Raw genomic sequence first — 14944 nt, forward strand, 5'->3', positions numbered from 1 at the left:
CAGGCAGCGGAAACCCGACTGCAGTGAGGCAGCTTGATGTTACGCACGCCTTTCACCACCATGGCGTTGAAAATTCACTCATCACCCAATTTTTGGGCGACGCTGAACATGTGCAAACGGGTAGCCCTTCGCAATGCGTGCTCTTCGGCCGAACCGCCTCGTTTGCCCTAAACCTTCAAAATAAAAGGCACACCCAACTCTAAAATCATGTTTCAAAACATAGTAGCTGCAGAGACGCCGGGACATAGTCTAAAGAAGCTTCAGAAGTTCGGACTTCTCTCAGCGAAGAATCGCCTGGAGGCGGCGATGCCCTTGATGACGCAGGCATCCAAGGCGCTCAGCGGTTCGTTCAGCGGCGCTACGGCGTGCCACGTGTCGGTCGACGCCGAGTAACGCCCCACCTCCGTCATGAGGCCAAAGCCATCGAGAGCGCCGATGACGTAGATGTCGTCCCCCAGTTGTACTACGGCGAACGTGCTGCGGGTGACCTTCATGGGCCGCATATCTTGCCAGCCCCGTAGCGCGTCCTCCTGGCTTCGCGGCCAGGATCGAATCCGCCGTATTGAATCCGTCAAATCCGCCGTACACGTAGACGCGGCCAACGTGCAGGACCATGCGGTGAATGCACCGGGAACCTGGAAGAGGGCACACCGGGCTCCAGGGGTCTAGATTGGGCGTGCACTGCTCCACGCTGGCAAGCGCGTGTTGGGCGTTGAAACCACTGCTCACGTAAAGCGTCACCTTGAAGATGCACGCCGCCGCGTCGCTGCGTACCCGGTTCATGGGACCCACCATGGTCCACTGGTTCGTCTGTGAACTGTAGCACTCCATGGTGTCTGTGCGCTGCGTGGCCGTGTAACGGCAAATCGCGTAGATGTGTTCGCCCAGTGAAATTACCGATGGATAGGCCCAGGCCAACTGCATCGGGCTGCGCTTCTCCCAGGTGCAGCGCTCGGTGTCAAGGCTGTTGAACCAGCGCACAGGCGTGCAATTTGTAAAGTCCCCGACCACATAGATATGCGTGCCGAATTCTACGACACCATGACTCGCTCTGGACTCGAACTCGTTGTTCGAGTGCAGTATCCACTGGGGGGTACGCAGGTCGTAGGCCTCGATGCTGCAGCGTTGCTGTCCGCGACCCCAGCCGCCCACACCAAAGAGCGTCTCATACGGCATGCGCGGAAGCCAACGCTCGGGTGCACAGCCGCCACAGTGGCTGCAGTTGTGCACCGGGCCCGGGTCTTCAGCGGTGCTACGATGCGAAAAATCTGGTGCTTCGCAGCTCGCACTCTGCACGGCTTTCCACATGTTCGCCGAAATGGCTACAGTGCGCTCAGGTGCGGCCAAGCAGCTCTCGGGTTTTAGGCCAGGTGAGCACCTGCAAGGACCCCGTTTCAGGGCGTCGTCCACTGCTGCCTGGAACACACGGCTTTGCGCCAAGGAAGGACAGCGTGGCTGTACACGCTCCAGATCCTCTTCGTTACAAATGTCGATGCGAACGCACTTCGGTAGCACCGACATGGCGTCGATGTCGTCGATCTGGGTGCCGCTGCCGGAAGCCCACTGCTGAAGAGCGCACAGCAAGTCAACCTCTCGGGCCACGTTGAGCTCGTCAGACGCGAGCGATTCTCGCAGCAAGGTCGACGATGTTTTCGGATACTCTGTGCTGGCCTGGCAGACAGCGTCGAAGTGCTCTCGCACGAAGACCAGCACGGCCTTCCGGAACTTTGGACTGTAGTAGCGCTGCGCAAGAGCGGCCAGACTGAGGCAACTGTTGATGCTGATGCCGCGAAGCAGGTGCTCCAGGCACACGTCAGGCGCTTCCTGCATGGGAGGCATGTCAGCGCCGTTGAGTATGTCCAGGGTGTTCTTGCCCTTGAGCGACAGCTCTTCCGTGAAATGGAAGGTGAGCAGCGCCTCTAGGACCGGCGCCCGCAACTCGAGAAGAACGATGCGTCCAGGATCAAAACGGAACAGGGCCCGAAAAAAGGGGCTTGTGGTGCACAGGGAGGCTCGGTGCGCCCAGATCTGGACTCCGTCGTTTGGACGAGTCACACAGTCGCACAACGGGTTGTAGGACCGCTGTATGACGGGAGATATCGGGCCGTCAGTTTAGAAAGACATGGCTGCCGAAAGAAGGACCGCGCTCAACACGCGGCCGTGACGAATGATGATGATGATGACGAGGAGGAGGATGGTGGTATGGTGATGATGATGATGATACCCTCAAAGTTCCACAAGAGGGGATTGGCAAGGGCTAAATACCTTGCTGTAATTCATGAGGCCCTCAAAATACTAGTTTTTCTCTGGACGAATGGCCTCACACCACGCGTGCCTTCGGATTTTCTCTTCTTTACTGCGGCACATACCCACAGAGGGGCATCACCCAAGGCTTGAAACAACTGGATAATCGGCAGATGTGATTTCTTTCGCGGGACGAGGCCCATAACAGCAGCCTCTGGACAAATCAAAATTTATTCTCATCTCTGTCTCTATTTTTATGAACAAAACGATAAAAAAATCCCGCTCCATCTCCACCAACATGAAACCTGGCGAAGGGCGAAGCATGCAGTGCATAAGTGTATTCTTGGCGCCTTTGTGTTTTTGCCAACGGATATGAAACCGTTTGGGGGGGGGGTACATGTTGCTGTAAAAGTCTCTTGTCTTTGAAGCACGAAGCTCTCTGAGGCGATTCGTGAACGAGTGTGTCGGTGTTTTTTTAGTACGCGTTACGAAGCGCTCCAGCGCGAGGCGTAAACGAATGTCCCGGTGTGTTTTAGAGTCTGCGCGTAACGTTCTTGCACAAAGCGTAAACGAGTTTCCCGTTGTTTTAGTATCGTGACTATGTGAGAGGACGATTTTGACGATGACGACAGCAGCCGCTAACCGCCCCAGCCCCTAAAATTCAGCATATTGAATGAACAAAAAGTGTATTTCAGTTTTATGGTGAATTTAAAGTGCAAAACTTTTTTAAATGCAGAGCATTTCAGTAACTCACGATGTCACCCGCGTTGGCGTCCGTAGTCCGCACGCTCACTGCGCATGCGCGTCGAGTCGAGGCGATAGCGAACACTCTCTCGCGAGGGGCATTGGATTGGATTCGATTGGATTGGCTTGGATTGGATTGGCTTGGCTTGGCTTGGCTTGGCTTGGCTTGGCTTGGATTTAGATTGGATTGGATTGGATTAAAGTGGATTGCGTTGGATTGTGTTGCGTCATAGCCGCGGCACGTTGCGTCATAGCCGCGGCAGACGCGCTGGGGCCGGCGCATGTGCAGTACTCTCTCTTCCGCGGTTTCCTCTCCTTCGGGCGCGCTGCGCATATAACCGGTGTGCCGTTCTCCGGCGAAGCAACATCCGCGCTTGGCTCAAACACCTAGAGTCCACGCCGCTTTACAAGTACGCCAACGTCGTCGACTGGGACCGGCTTACGCAGTCCCCTCAACGTATATAAGCGGCGGAGCACGCGTTCGGAGTTCAGTCAAGGGCGTCTTTGCTTGGCTTTCGCTTGACGTGACGCTTTGCTTGACTCGAGTAGATGCGACGCATTTACTCGAGTTCCCCCCGTGGGAAGATGCGGGCGGCTTTTTTACAGTTCGCTGATAATTCAGTCAAAGCGGAACTGAAACGGAATGAAATGCATTTCTCTGAACCGGAACCATAACCGAACCGGTATTTTTTCCCGGTTCTGCACACTGATTTTGAGACTTGGCGGTGACCATATAGGCGAAAAGGAAAAGTAATTATATTATTCCGATAACGCCTCTTTTAAGGGACAATTTTTACATGAAGGTTATGTTATCAGTGTATAAGGAATGAATGTCGATATTGTGGTGGGGCCGTTGTTCGCGCGAGGAAAGTTCCATAGCAAACGAGCTTTGGGTAGTGCCTAGTGAGGCGGTGGAAGCTCCAAGGGCTATAGATGCATTGTGGTGATTAGGGGGGTTGTGCCATTTGTGTAAGATCTATTGGGAGTACAAGGAGTGGGGAAATCAGAATAGGAACACGAAAAATCTGACAAAAAAGGAGTTTCATAACGCGAGGCGTACCACCCCGCGAGCCTAAACTCGGCAGTAGCGGGAGGTAATCGTCACACGTCAGTGCACCCCAGACAGAGAGAGCAGTCGAATGGCCGAACAGACCAGCACATAATTTCATCAATGCAAGACGGCAGGAACTAGTCGCGCCGCAACTGGTAGGAAACAGATCAAGGCCATTGTAACCCGCCGCGGTGGCTCAGTGGCTAAGGCGTTGCGCTGCTGAGCACAAGGACGCGGGTTCGATTCCCGGCCGCGGCGGTCGCTTTTCGATGGAGGCGAAAAGCAAAAACGCCCGTGTGTGCGAGATTTCGGCGCACGTTAAAGATCCCCAGGTGGTCAAAATTAATCCGGTGTCCTCCACTACGGCGCGCCTCATCGCCTGCGCTGCGTCGGCGCGTTAAACCCTACAATCAATCAATCAAGGCCATTGTAAGGAGTTAATGCGCATGGCGAAGCAAAGCGTCCCAAGCGGCAAAATTACCAATCCCTTCGGGAGTGCGAGCTGGAAGTAAAGTAAACAAGCCCTCTCAGGCAGGGGCGTAGCAAGGGGGGGGGGGGGGGGGCACACCAGGCCCGTGCCTCCCCCCTCCCCCCGAAATGTTTCGTGCCAGGCTGGGGTGCGGTTCAAGTAGCCTGAGGAACCACCTGAAGTCGCCTGAAGGCACGGAAACTGCAGTTTTAATGACATTCTTGTTGATATAAAGCTGAAAACAAGAGATACATCAACGTCTGATCCCTGTGCCGGCTCCAGATGCTGTACATGTCAACATATACAGCCCGGCTGCATTTCGCTCCGGATACACCGAGCTGCGCCGGGAACCTGCCGTGAGCAGATCGAGGCAGTCCCGCTGTTTCGCTGGCGGAACAGCCCGGCCGGGAAATGGCGGAACAGCAGGAAAAGCCTCATATAGGCATACATGAGGTCTGGACTTCAGCGTGTCATTCCTTGTCTTTACACTGGTACAAAGTGTAATAACATGACAGAGCATGTCACTGTATTTTGTTCAGTCAACTATCAATCCTTGATACGTTTATGTTTCTACCGACATCACACTTCATTGCTATTGCAATTCCATATTTTCTGCTATATGAAATGCATTACTTTGCCCATCTTGTATTTCCTCCACATCAGCAAAACTGTACAATTCTTTTTATTGCGGAGCTTTTTCTCTTTGGCACTATTCCATTGTTTCCTTGACCTCCCTCTTGGTCAGAATCAGCATTCTGTATTTGCTTAACCGGAATTTTACTGAAGCCATGTCTGCTCGATTTAACGGCTAAAAATAGATTGAAATTTAAGAAACGCGCAACAGCTCAACATTAAACAGCAGTGTTCCGCTGTTCCGCTGTGCGTAACTTTAAATTTCACGTTAGAGTGCGAAAACTTGATCATGAAAATCAACATTTCGCACTCTTGCGACTATTTCCCAAGCGTGCCACCGGCCTACGAGGCCGGTGACAAGCTTGGACGCTCGATGCTGGCGCGATAACCTTCAAATCGTGCTCGACTGTACTTCATAGCTGATAAATAATCCTTTTAGGACCTTTCCTAAAGGAAGATCTAAAACACGCGAATCTTGATAGCAAACACCCAGTGTTGGCCTCGACTACCGCCTGACGAAGTGCGAGGACCGTGTGCCACTTACAAGCGCACTCATGATCACGCTCACGAGCGCGTGCCCGCATAACCGCCTGCTCTACGGTCGAATGAATCACCTGTGGCCTACCCATAGACCGGCGAACTGGAATATAGGTCATCATAACCTAAGCTCCTCAAGGTGGGCTTTACCGTTTGCGCTCAGCATACACAAATCGCATGTTGAAGTCAGTTATTTCAAGTTTCGTTTGAAAAACAACGCGCAAGAAGTCTTGCCTACATATCTCCCCCCCCCCCCCATCTTTTCGTCGACCGCGGGCCCCCCCGAAAAAAATTCCTGGCTACGCCCCTGCTCTCAGGCGTACAACTGGACGTTTCATGCTTTCGCATTCACAACATAAAAAAAGTGTTTAAATGTCCTTGGATTTCTTTTTTTTAAACACTGTCCTGCCTTCAAATGTAGGATGCACAGAGATAGATATTTTTAAGCACAAAAATCATTTATTGAGTTGGGTGCACATTAAAGACGAAGTATAGTAAATGATACAAAAACTGTCCCTGCACGCGCCGTAAGGAATCACGCAAGTAGCTCAATTTAAGTCTAGTTCTGGTGCATCTGATCGCGAACCGGTTAACTAGCTCAGCCACATAGTCCGCGTCACCAAATTGCGAATCAGAACAGGATGCGAGAGAAATTGTGGAACGCGGTATTTGTGACAGAAGGGACCGGCTGCTCCCCATTGGCCGCAGACGTGGCGCTGAATGAAATGCTGCTCGCGAGCTGCTTGTAGACTGGCAGGTAGAGAGAGAACAAGACTTTATTGAGAATATCCGGCGTGCGGGTGCGGATCAGGCCACGCAGGGCTTCTCCGCACCCTATCTAGCTCGTGGCTATGTAGACCTCGAGGGTGGTCCTGCGTCGCGACGTCGGCTACTAGGTGAGTCCGCTCCCGCGGGAGGGTCCCCCGTTCGCTCTTGCCGGGCCAGGGCGTCCCCGAGCCGCTGGATGGCGAGCAGCTGCGCCGCAGAGTCGGGCGAGCTAATGTAGTCCACAATGTCTGGCGGTAGTGAGTCCGGCTCGGCACCGTCTTGCTGCACTTCACAGCCCCACATGATGTGGGCTAGAGTTGGTGGTTCACGCGCACAAACACTGCACTCCGCTGCAAGAGCAAGCACACCGCCAATGAGTCTGCGGAGAAGTGATGATGATGATCATGATGATCATGAGAGTTGATGATGATGATCTAGAAACGGTCTCCCAGGCCTACTCAAGCTGTTTTCTTTTACAGTTTCTTGCCCTGGAGAACATCCAGGAAATCATTTTCCTAGAAAATAAAGATGAATTGAAATTGAAATTGAAATCTCGGAACTGGAGCTGACAAATGGGAGTCTGACTTGGTTATATGCATAAAGGCGCAGGTTGGAAGAGTTTTGATGCGGGAAGCGTACCTGAACTTTCGCGCCTAAATTAGTTCATTTCCTTGCTTGTTTGGTGCTCCGGCCCCTCGCGGATGGGGGCCTCTCCCTGTGCTACCTGCTAGCTTTCAGTAAACTCCGCTAAGCCCCAAATACATCGGTCTTCAGTTCTTTTCACTTGAGGCAATGAGTACCGTCGTATATTTATTAATTTATTGTACCCTCCGGGCATACAGCATTACAGAGGGGAGTGGGGAGAATTATGGAGGTGAGTTAGGGCAGGAGTGAGTAAAATACAAACGTGCACATGAAAAGCAAACCAAATTTAGTAAATATATTCAACTCTCAAAAACAGCATATAAACCACAATATTAACAAAATACAGAGAGTATTAAGAAAGAATGAAACAAGGAAGCACCACGACAAGAAATGTCACAATGACAACCTAATGCACACACAAAGCACTGGGGTAAAAAAATCTGCATAAAATTTCTCTTATACAAGTAAACGGTAACACGAACAACAACAAACAAAACCGATAAAAAAGAAATATGCGTTGAGCAAATCAACGCATAAAATTTCGCAGTACCTCCCGAAAGCGTTGAAGGTTAGTAATTATGACTAATGACGCAGGCAAGTGGTTCCAATCACGGCGCGTTTGTGGTAAAAAGAATGCGAGCATGTTGCGCTGTTCTGGCGCGGAATATGAACCTTGTAATAATGGTCGATATGTTCAGATAGGAAAGAGGGAGGTCTTAGCCTTCGTGAAGTACCGCGTTGTGGTGATACAATTTATGTAACACGCAAAGGCGAGCCAGTTTCCGGCGAGTGGCAAGAGTAATAAGCAGGGTGGCGAGTTGGGCGAGTTGGTGTACTTGCATCTTGGGGAACAGCGCAAACTAGCAGGGACACAATAAGAAAGAAGTGGACAGGACTAGCGCTGCAATAAGAAAGAAGTGGAAAGGACAGCGCTAGTCCTGTCCACTTCTTTCTTATTGTGTTCCTGTTAGTTCGCGCTGTTCCTCAATATAAGAGTAATAAGGGCAAGGCTGAATTTCATGGTAGTGAGGCTGGGCGTGCGGTGATAGTTGTAAAGACTGAATTTTGCGGAACAGTTTTGCACAGCTTCAATTTTATTAATTGTGTTACGTAGCCGACTCCCAAACTGATGAAGCGTATTCGAGACTAGGTCGAACGTAGGTTATATATAGTTGATGTTTTAAGGAAGACGAGGAGAGGGAATAATTGCTTTTGAGGTAACCTAGCATGCGGTTGGCATTAGATGTTACATATTCAAAATGGCACGCCCAGGATAGGTCACTAGTTATGTGCGTACAGCGATATTTATACGATTCAACTGACTCCAGTAAGGTGTTTTTAAGAAGTTTATCAGGAGTAGGTAGTTTGTTACACGAAACTCTTATTGATTTGCACTTAGGAACGTTAAGATCCATGTGCCAGAGGTATATGCTCAAATATGCTCGAGTACATGCCCAAATACACTTGAACGGCCGAATTTTCTGTGCCATCGCGCTTGCGTTTTTTTAATTACACCCAGCCGCATATTTGTTAAAAAAATACAATCATCGTCATTATCATCAGCCTAAGTCTACGTCATGAAGAAGGGCTATCCCATAGATCTACGTTCCAATCTGGTCCTGCACTGCCGGAGTCCAATCTCTGCTTCCGAATGTTCATAATTCGTCCCTACATGCAGTTAATGGCCTCCCCTTCGTCTAGACGGGCCTCGCGATTACCAGTCTATTACTCTGATGATGACTGCAGGGTTTAACGCCCCAACGCAACCCAGGCGATGAGGCGCGCCGTAGTGGAGGGCTCCGGATTAATTTTGACCACCTGGGGATCTTTAACGTGCCCCAAAATCTCGTTCACACGGGCGTGTTTCCTTTACGCCTCCATCAGAAAAGCGGCTGCCAAGGCCGAAATCGAACCCGCGACCTCGTGTTCAGCAACACCACGCCTTAGCCACTGAGCCACCGCGGCGGGTCAGTCTGTTACTTTGTTGCCACATCAGTTGTCATTTCCTCGATTACATGCCCGGTCCGAGTCTATCGTTTCTTTTAAACGGAACTCCGGTATCTGCCCCCCGAAGCTATTTCCCTGATCTAGCACCAGGGCATCAGTGAATTCGTCTGCCGCTGTCTGAACGTGGACGCTTCCTGCCTAGTTACCTCGGGGTGTGGCGGTGCCAGCACCCTCCTACTGTTTCTATATTATTTGGTGATAGCCGGAAGGGTATCGTACCTGTCCTTCGTCTCGATCCGCCACTCTGCAGACGGTTCCACTGCTGCCGCGCGGCCAGCTAATCCTCGCGCGACTGCGTTCGCCGTCTTGTTGTGGTTGGTGGCGAGTTCCGATACCTCGTTCCCCGCGTGGGCGGGGAACCACTTGATTGTCACCTTGCGTCCATCGTTGTTCACCCGCTCGAGCACCCGCACATGAAGCACATACAGCCAGAACTCTATACGGACGACACCTGCGCGTTGTGTGACAATGCTATGGCCTCGACCGCTCACTTGCTGTGGGACTGTATAGTGCGACCTAACGAGGCGGCAACCAGGACAGACCTACCGCCGTGGATCCAAGAAGCAGTGCGCAGTTATGACAAGGGCACCCAACTATCAGCCGTCCAGCAGGTCCTGGCGGCCCTCGAAAAGCTGCACCGGAGCGAAAGCTGCGGTGCGACGCCCTCCCTTACGGGTCAGCGGCGTCCGACCCCGTAGTGAGTACACTCTAAAATTGGCCACGCGTAGTAGGCGTGAAACACGCTGCTTGGTGTCGCAAACTTCTTTTTGAGCACCACGTGACTCAAAATACGCGTTGTTCTCTACCTTCTAAGCGTGACGCGGGTCGGGAAAATCCACATTCGCTTTCTTTTACGCGTGATGCAGTATTGTATCGTTTGAATCGGAAAAATCACGCGTAAAAAACCCCGCGCCGGCGACCGCGCCTCTCTTCATCACGCATATACATACCGGGATACATATCCCCAATGGTGCCGTGCGACGGGTTGCGGCATGCGGGTGTGACTCACGCTTCCTCTGTTTATTTTTTTTTTTAACGCGAAGGCATTGAAAGGTGGCGCTCGCTTCGGTGATTTTGGCGGGAATAGGGAGTTAGAGCTGTTGGAGGCATCGGCCGCAGCAGGCGCTTTGTGCGTCGTGTCTGCCTGCCATTCAAGTGTGTGATGTGCGGCGTGCTCGCTTTCTTGTGGTAAAGGGTGGCGAAGAAGGAACAACGTGATGAGTAACTTGACATCGACTGGCCCGTGTGGTGTGTCGCGCGCTAGGTGCGAGAACACCGAGTGTCGACTGCCGGGAATTCTCGGGCGACACGGCGAACTCCACTTTTCTTTCCGGGTGGCGTTGTGAGAGTGGGCAGTCAGCTGTCATCCACGGTCACTTGGAGCATCCAGGTAAGCAAATTATTTACTGACATTGTTGCTCATTATGTATTTTAGAAGTTTTTCGGGAATAACGACGTTTTTAGTGTACTGTGTAGGTCTTCCTATTGACCACGGGACGTCGCATTAGTGCCAGGCCTAGTTCTCTTTCAAGCTTCTGTTTGACACGGGTCATGCGGTCGACCTGGAAATATGACCATAAACAAGGAAGGAATGCATTCTTTGTTGTCGTGGCTGTGAGTCGTTTCTCTCTTTCGCCGTCCGGTTTCCGCCGGTCTCTGTGCCTTGCGCTATGGCTCGCTGGAGGTAAACTTCGCGGCCGCGCTCGCGCGGTTCTCGTCGGTGGCCGTTCTCGGGCGAGGAGGCGCGACTCCTCTGGTGAAAGAGCCGCCTGCTCTCTCCGTCCCCCGCAGAGCACCCAGGAAGCGACGAAAAATATTGTATACCGCAATTCACACAGTCGACGTGCACATTACAAAGCGTTGAAAATCGTGTCCCATTCTACAGAGATGTGCGCACTTATGCTGCACATCATGGCAGCAGTTAGCGTGTTGTATGACAGTTCGAACGCATCAGTCTACAGGGTGTTCCAACTATCATGCACCAAGATATTCAAAAATAGCAACGGCGTAACGCGAACAAAACCTAGTGCATAATGTTGCCAGTACAGTGGAGTAGCGGCCAGTAAGTTTTTTGTTAATGACATTTAATTAGCTAATTGAAATTATTTTGAGAACTTGACAAGTACTGTCCCAATCATTAAAGTGTCAATGAGGCACTTGTAGGTACCCACGAGAGACATCTGACTGCGGTATTTTAACCGACGTGCTTATTCATACTAATTTATTCTGACTGATAAGGAAAGCCCGCGAAATATGAAAAATAACCCGTAACTGCGCTTTAGCCCGCATCATAAAGCATTGCCGTCGCTCCCTCTGAGTTAGCCGGAATGCAATAAACAAGAGAAAGAAAGAACAAATCGCGACCGAGTTTGCGCCTTCTTCCACATGCGCCGCGCGAAACTTGCTGTTGCTGCTCCTTCCATGTATGCCATCATCAAGGTGGTGCGCTGGCTCTTTCGGCGTGTGACAGGCAAAGCAGTTATTTCAATCGGTATATTTAAAAGCGCTGGCTTACGGCGTGGGCGGGCTGCAACTCCACTGTACTGGAAACATTATGCACTAAGTTTTCTTCGAGTTACGCCGTTGCTGTTTTTAAAAATCTTGGTGCATGATAGCTGGGACCCCGTGTATAACAATTATATTGAAGCAGCTTTTTATCTTTTCCAGGTTTCACCCGTGGACATCGTTTGCGGTGACTGTATGAGGCGACCACAAGCAGCTGGTACGCTGCAGAACCAAGAGAAATCGTGGAGTTTCAACTGTACACGTCACTGGAAAAAGCTTTGGTGCTGTGTTTGTGTGTGTATTACATAGAGGACGTTGCGTATCCGTCTGCTTTTGGGCAGTTGCAAAGATTCCTTCAGGTAGCAATTAGACATGATAGCATCGACGATATTCCATGGGCGCTCAAAATGGTACGTGATTTGCTGATGTAATTGCACTTCGTCTCAGTTGAGGTCTTAGCAACGCTCACGCGCTGCTTTAAAGCGGCTTGAAGAGTTCACCTAAAGCCTATTTTATAGTTTCTGTCTTTATTTCTCGGATTTCTCTGTATGGAAGCATTCTTGTAAGTTATTGTGAATAAAGAAGTGTCAGTCAAAGTTAAAATTTTTCAAACATTTCTTGTTTGTGTTGTCCCTCAGCTTTGATTCAATATCTCGACCTTCGCAGCAATCCTCACAGACTTTTCTAGTTTTCTTCACCTACGTAAAGATAATGACGCTGAAAGAATGCACATTACAATTAACTGTATGGCATTATCTTCTTACACTTGTTCAAAATGCTTTCTGAACGTTTTTCTTCCACTGCCTTCAAACGGCGCTTAGGTTTATCAATCGAAATTCAGAGGCAATCCTTAACCCCCTTATTCTTCTGACATTACTAAGTTGGGGGCCGTGTATATAACGACGAATTAACGCCGCAATCGCAGTGCCAGTCTTGTCGATCCGTGACTGGCGACCTTCTTATCGCTTAATGTACGTAATCCCGGGTTTGACGGAAGTCCATCTGGACAGGTGGTAAGTTCATTAAAAAAATTGCGGTCACTGACCAAGTCAAAAGAATAAAATTGACGTTTCGGATACCCTACGGAATTCTTGTTCACAATCGCTTAGTGAAGGTGAAAAGAGGATTTGTACTTACCCGATGCCGCATTCTCCAGCTGTGTGTAATACGTCTCTCTGGCTGTCAGAAATATTTTGAAAAGGAAGCTAAAAGATGATAACGTTTGCTCTGCTGTATTTATGGGTTTCGTGGGTGCTCCAAGCTATTATTAGCAAAAAGCAACTATTATCTTCTTTCAGCTTTTATTTAAACGATTCCTGTCACTCGGAGAGGCGTATTATACACAGCTGGAGAATGCCGCATTGGGTATGTACTACTCTTTTCCCCTTCACTAAGCGATAAGAAGCTCGCCCGTCACGAATTGCAAGCGTGAGCGCTCAGAGTGGTAGTTCACCACGTCTAAAACAAGCGTGCAAAAAATACATGTTACTCACGCTTCGTAAGCGTTACACATCCCGCGAGTCACGCTTAGGAAGCGTGGTTATTTAGCGTGAAAGCACATAACGCTTGGAACAAGCGTGCAAAAAATCGCCGAAACTCACGCTTGCTAAGCGTTAAAGAATTTAGAGTGTAGCAAAGGGGTGGTCCGAGTAGGGGCGACGTCGGGATCGACGAGTGGCTACATCCGGGCGCAGTGTACACACTGTGCCTGTTGCAGGCATTCAACAGTCTTTCTTCCTTCCTTCCTTCCTGATCTAAGACGCTCGCACACTATTTATTAGCGTTACTTCTATCATCCCTCGTTCCATGGCCAGTTGGGCTGACTTAAATCTTTACTAAGCCTTCCCATTTCTGCCCCGTATGTCACAAGCGATTATAGGCCTTCTTAGTACAGCATTCATTTCAGTGAGATAGGTAGTATACAAGCGTATACTCATTCTGCACCGGATTTTCTTCCTCTGGATGTCAGCACTGAAGGTCTGTCCAATGTACATGGATCCATCCTGTCCTTCTACACATCGTTATTTGGGGTGAAGCGGGTCCTTCCTGCGTGTCCTTTTGGCATTATATTGACTTACTCATCTTTAGCGCTATGACCAACCTCTCAAGTGTAGGTCCTAAAATAACTATTGCATCTGTTCAGCAAGCTCACTGAACAAGATTAAGTCATGCGGAAATTTCAATTTCAAGCATTGTCCATTTATCCGCATTATTCGTATGTGACAGCCAAATCTCCTGAACACTACTTCAAGACATCGACATGCCACACAATTTTGACAAGTTGATGTCTTTCTTTTTTACCCCTATTCTGATTGGAACCTTTTTGCTCTTCTTGTGAGGGATTATCCTGCGCCTGCACTTATTCTATATGTGCTCCAATATTCTTGTGTAAGTCTCGTATATGTCCTGGTATTTCAGTTCTTCCCCTACTGTGGAATTGTCTACAGATTTAAACCTGCTTTTGCAGCCTGTAATTCCCATGTAAATGAATTTTCTAACTTTGGGAAATTTACTTTTACTTGACTGATGCCACGAATGTGATGAATTGTTAAGTAGCCTGTATTAAATTCTGGCTGTTTTGTAGGTTGCGGGAAATCTACGCTGTAGCTTATGCGCTAAGCTATCACATTTGTAAACCGCTTGCAAACAACCGAATGTAGGCTGCGGAGGCTATAGCTGTTGAAGTCTTTCACGTCACCCGTACGGTGAATCAGAATTATATTGCCGTTTCTCGGGGCTCTGGGCCCCCTGAGACACATTAAACGGGCCACGAAGACAATATACAAGTATGTTTTATTCGAAGGTTCTTGTGTTTTGTAGAGCCCCCAGCGCTTTTCAGAAGCAAACGATGCTTTATTGACTGAGAAATTAATCAATTTCAGTTAAAATTTTGATTCTCCCGCCAAATCTTTTTTATGACGTCACCATTAGTCAACCTAGATGGCACCACCATATGCCGGCGGGCCGTTTTCTTCCTTTGCTTTGTTTCTGACCGTATTTGTACCTGGCTTGGTTTTATTCAGGTAGAAAGTAATAGTTTCGTGAAACACGGTGTCCGCATGACAAATTTTGTCACGTAAGACACCGTGGCTCACGCCAATCGGCTAGTGTCGTCTGAGACAACCCCAAAGCGCCGCAGTTCTCTGCAGCTAAAAAAAGCATAGTGCGCGCAGTACCAACACCACTACGCATCGGTATTTCCAGGCGGGTAAAGCTGGCTCAAAAATGTGTCTAAACACGAATGCCGCCATGATGCCACGCTGTAGTTGCCAGATCAGTAGTTGAAGATACGGCTAAGAATTTTTCTTGGAAGTGAGGCACAAATTTAGGTCCCTAAGCTA

At 49.6% G+C, this 14944-nt stretch overlaps 1 protein-coding gene across 1 annotated transcript; it reads right to left on the reverse strand.

Annotated features, from left to right (window-relative positions):
• Positions 1-260: 260 nt before the first annotated feature.
• LOC144174663 (kelch-like protein 10) lies at positions 261-6749 on the reverse strand. Its single transcript, XM_077703490.1, has 3 exons — positions 6627-6749; positions 730-2082; positions 261-635 (listed from the first exon to the last, which is right to left on the reverse strand). The coding sequence occupies exons 1-3, from the start codon at positions 6747-6749 to the stop codon at positions 261-263; spliced, it is 1851 nt and encodes a 616-aa protein (XP_077559616.1).
• Between the last annotated feature and the right edge of the window lie 8195 nt (positions 6750-14944).

This window comes from Haemaphysalis longicornis, unplaced genomic scaffold (genome assembly GCF_048455015.1).
Source record: "Haemaphysalis longicornis isolate Haplotype H1 unplaced genomic scaffold, Haemaphysalis longicornis Haplotype H1 scaffold_1, whole genome shotgun sequence".
Classification (NCBI taxonomy): Eukaryota; Metazoa; Arthropoda; class Arachnida; order Ixodida; family Ixodidae; genus Haemaphysalis; species Haemaphysalis longicornis.

Bases quoted from the DNA above. Each gene is read 5' to 3' on its own strand.
- LOC144174663 (XM_077703490.1), bottom strand. From the start codon at position 6,749: ATGTGGGGCTGTGAAGTGCAGCAAGACGGTGCCGAGCCGGACTCACTA. The intron at 2,083-6,626 runs GCCCTGGCCCGG...CCCGTCATACAG, and splicing joins CCATCCAGCGGCTCGGGGAC to CGGTCCTACAACCCGTTGTG. The intron at 636-729 runs GTGAGCAGTGGT...GCCCTCTTCCAG, and splicing joins TCTTCAAGGTGACGCTTTAC to GTTCCCGGTGCATTCACCGC.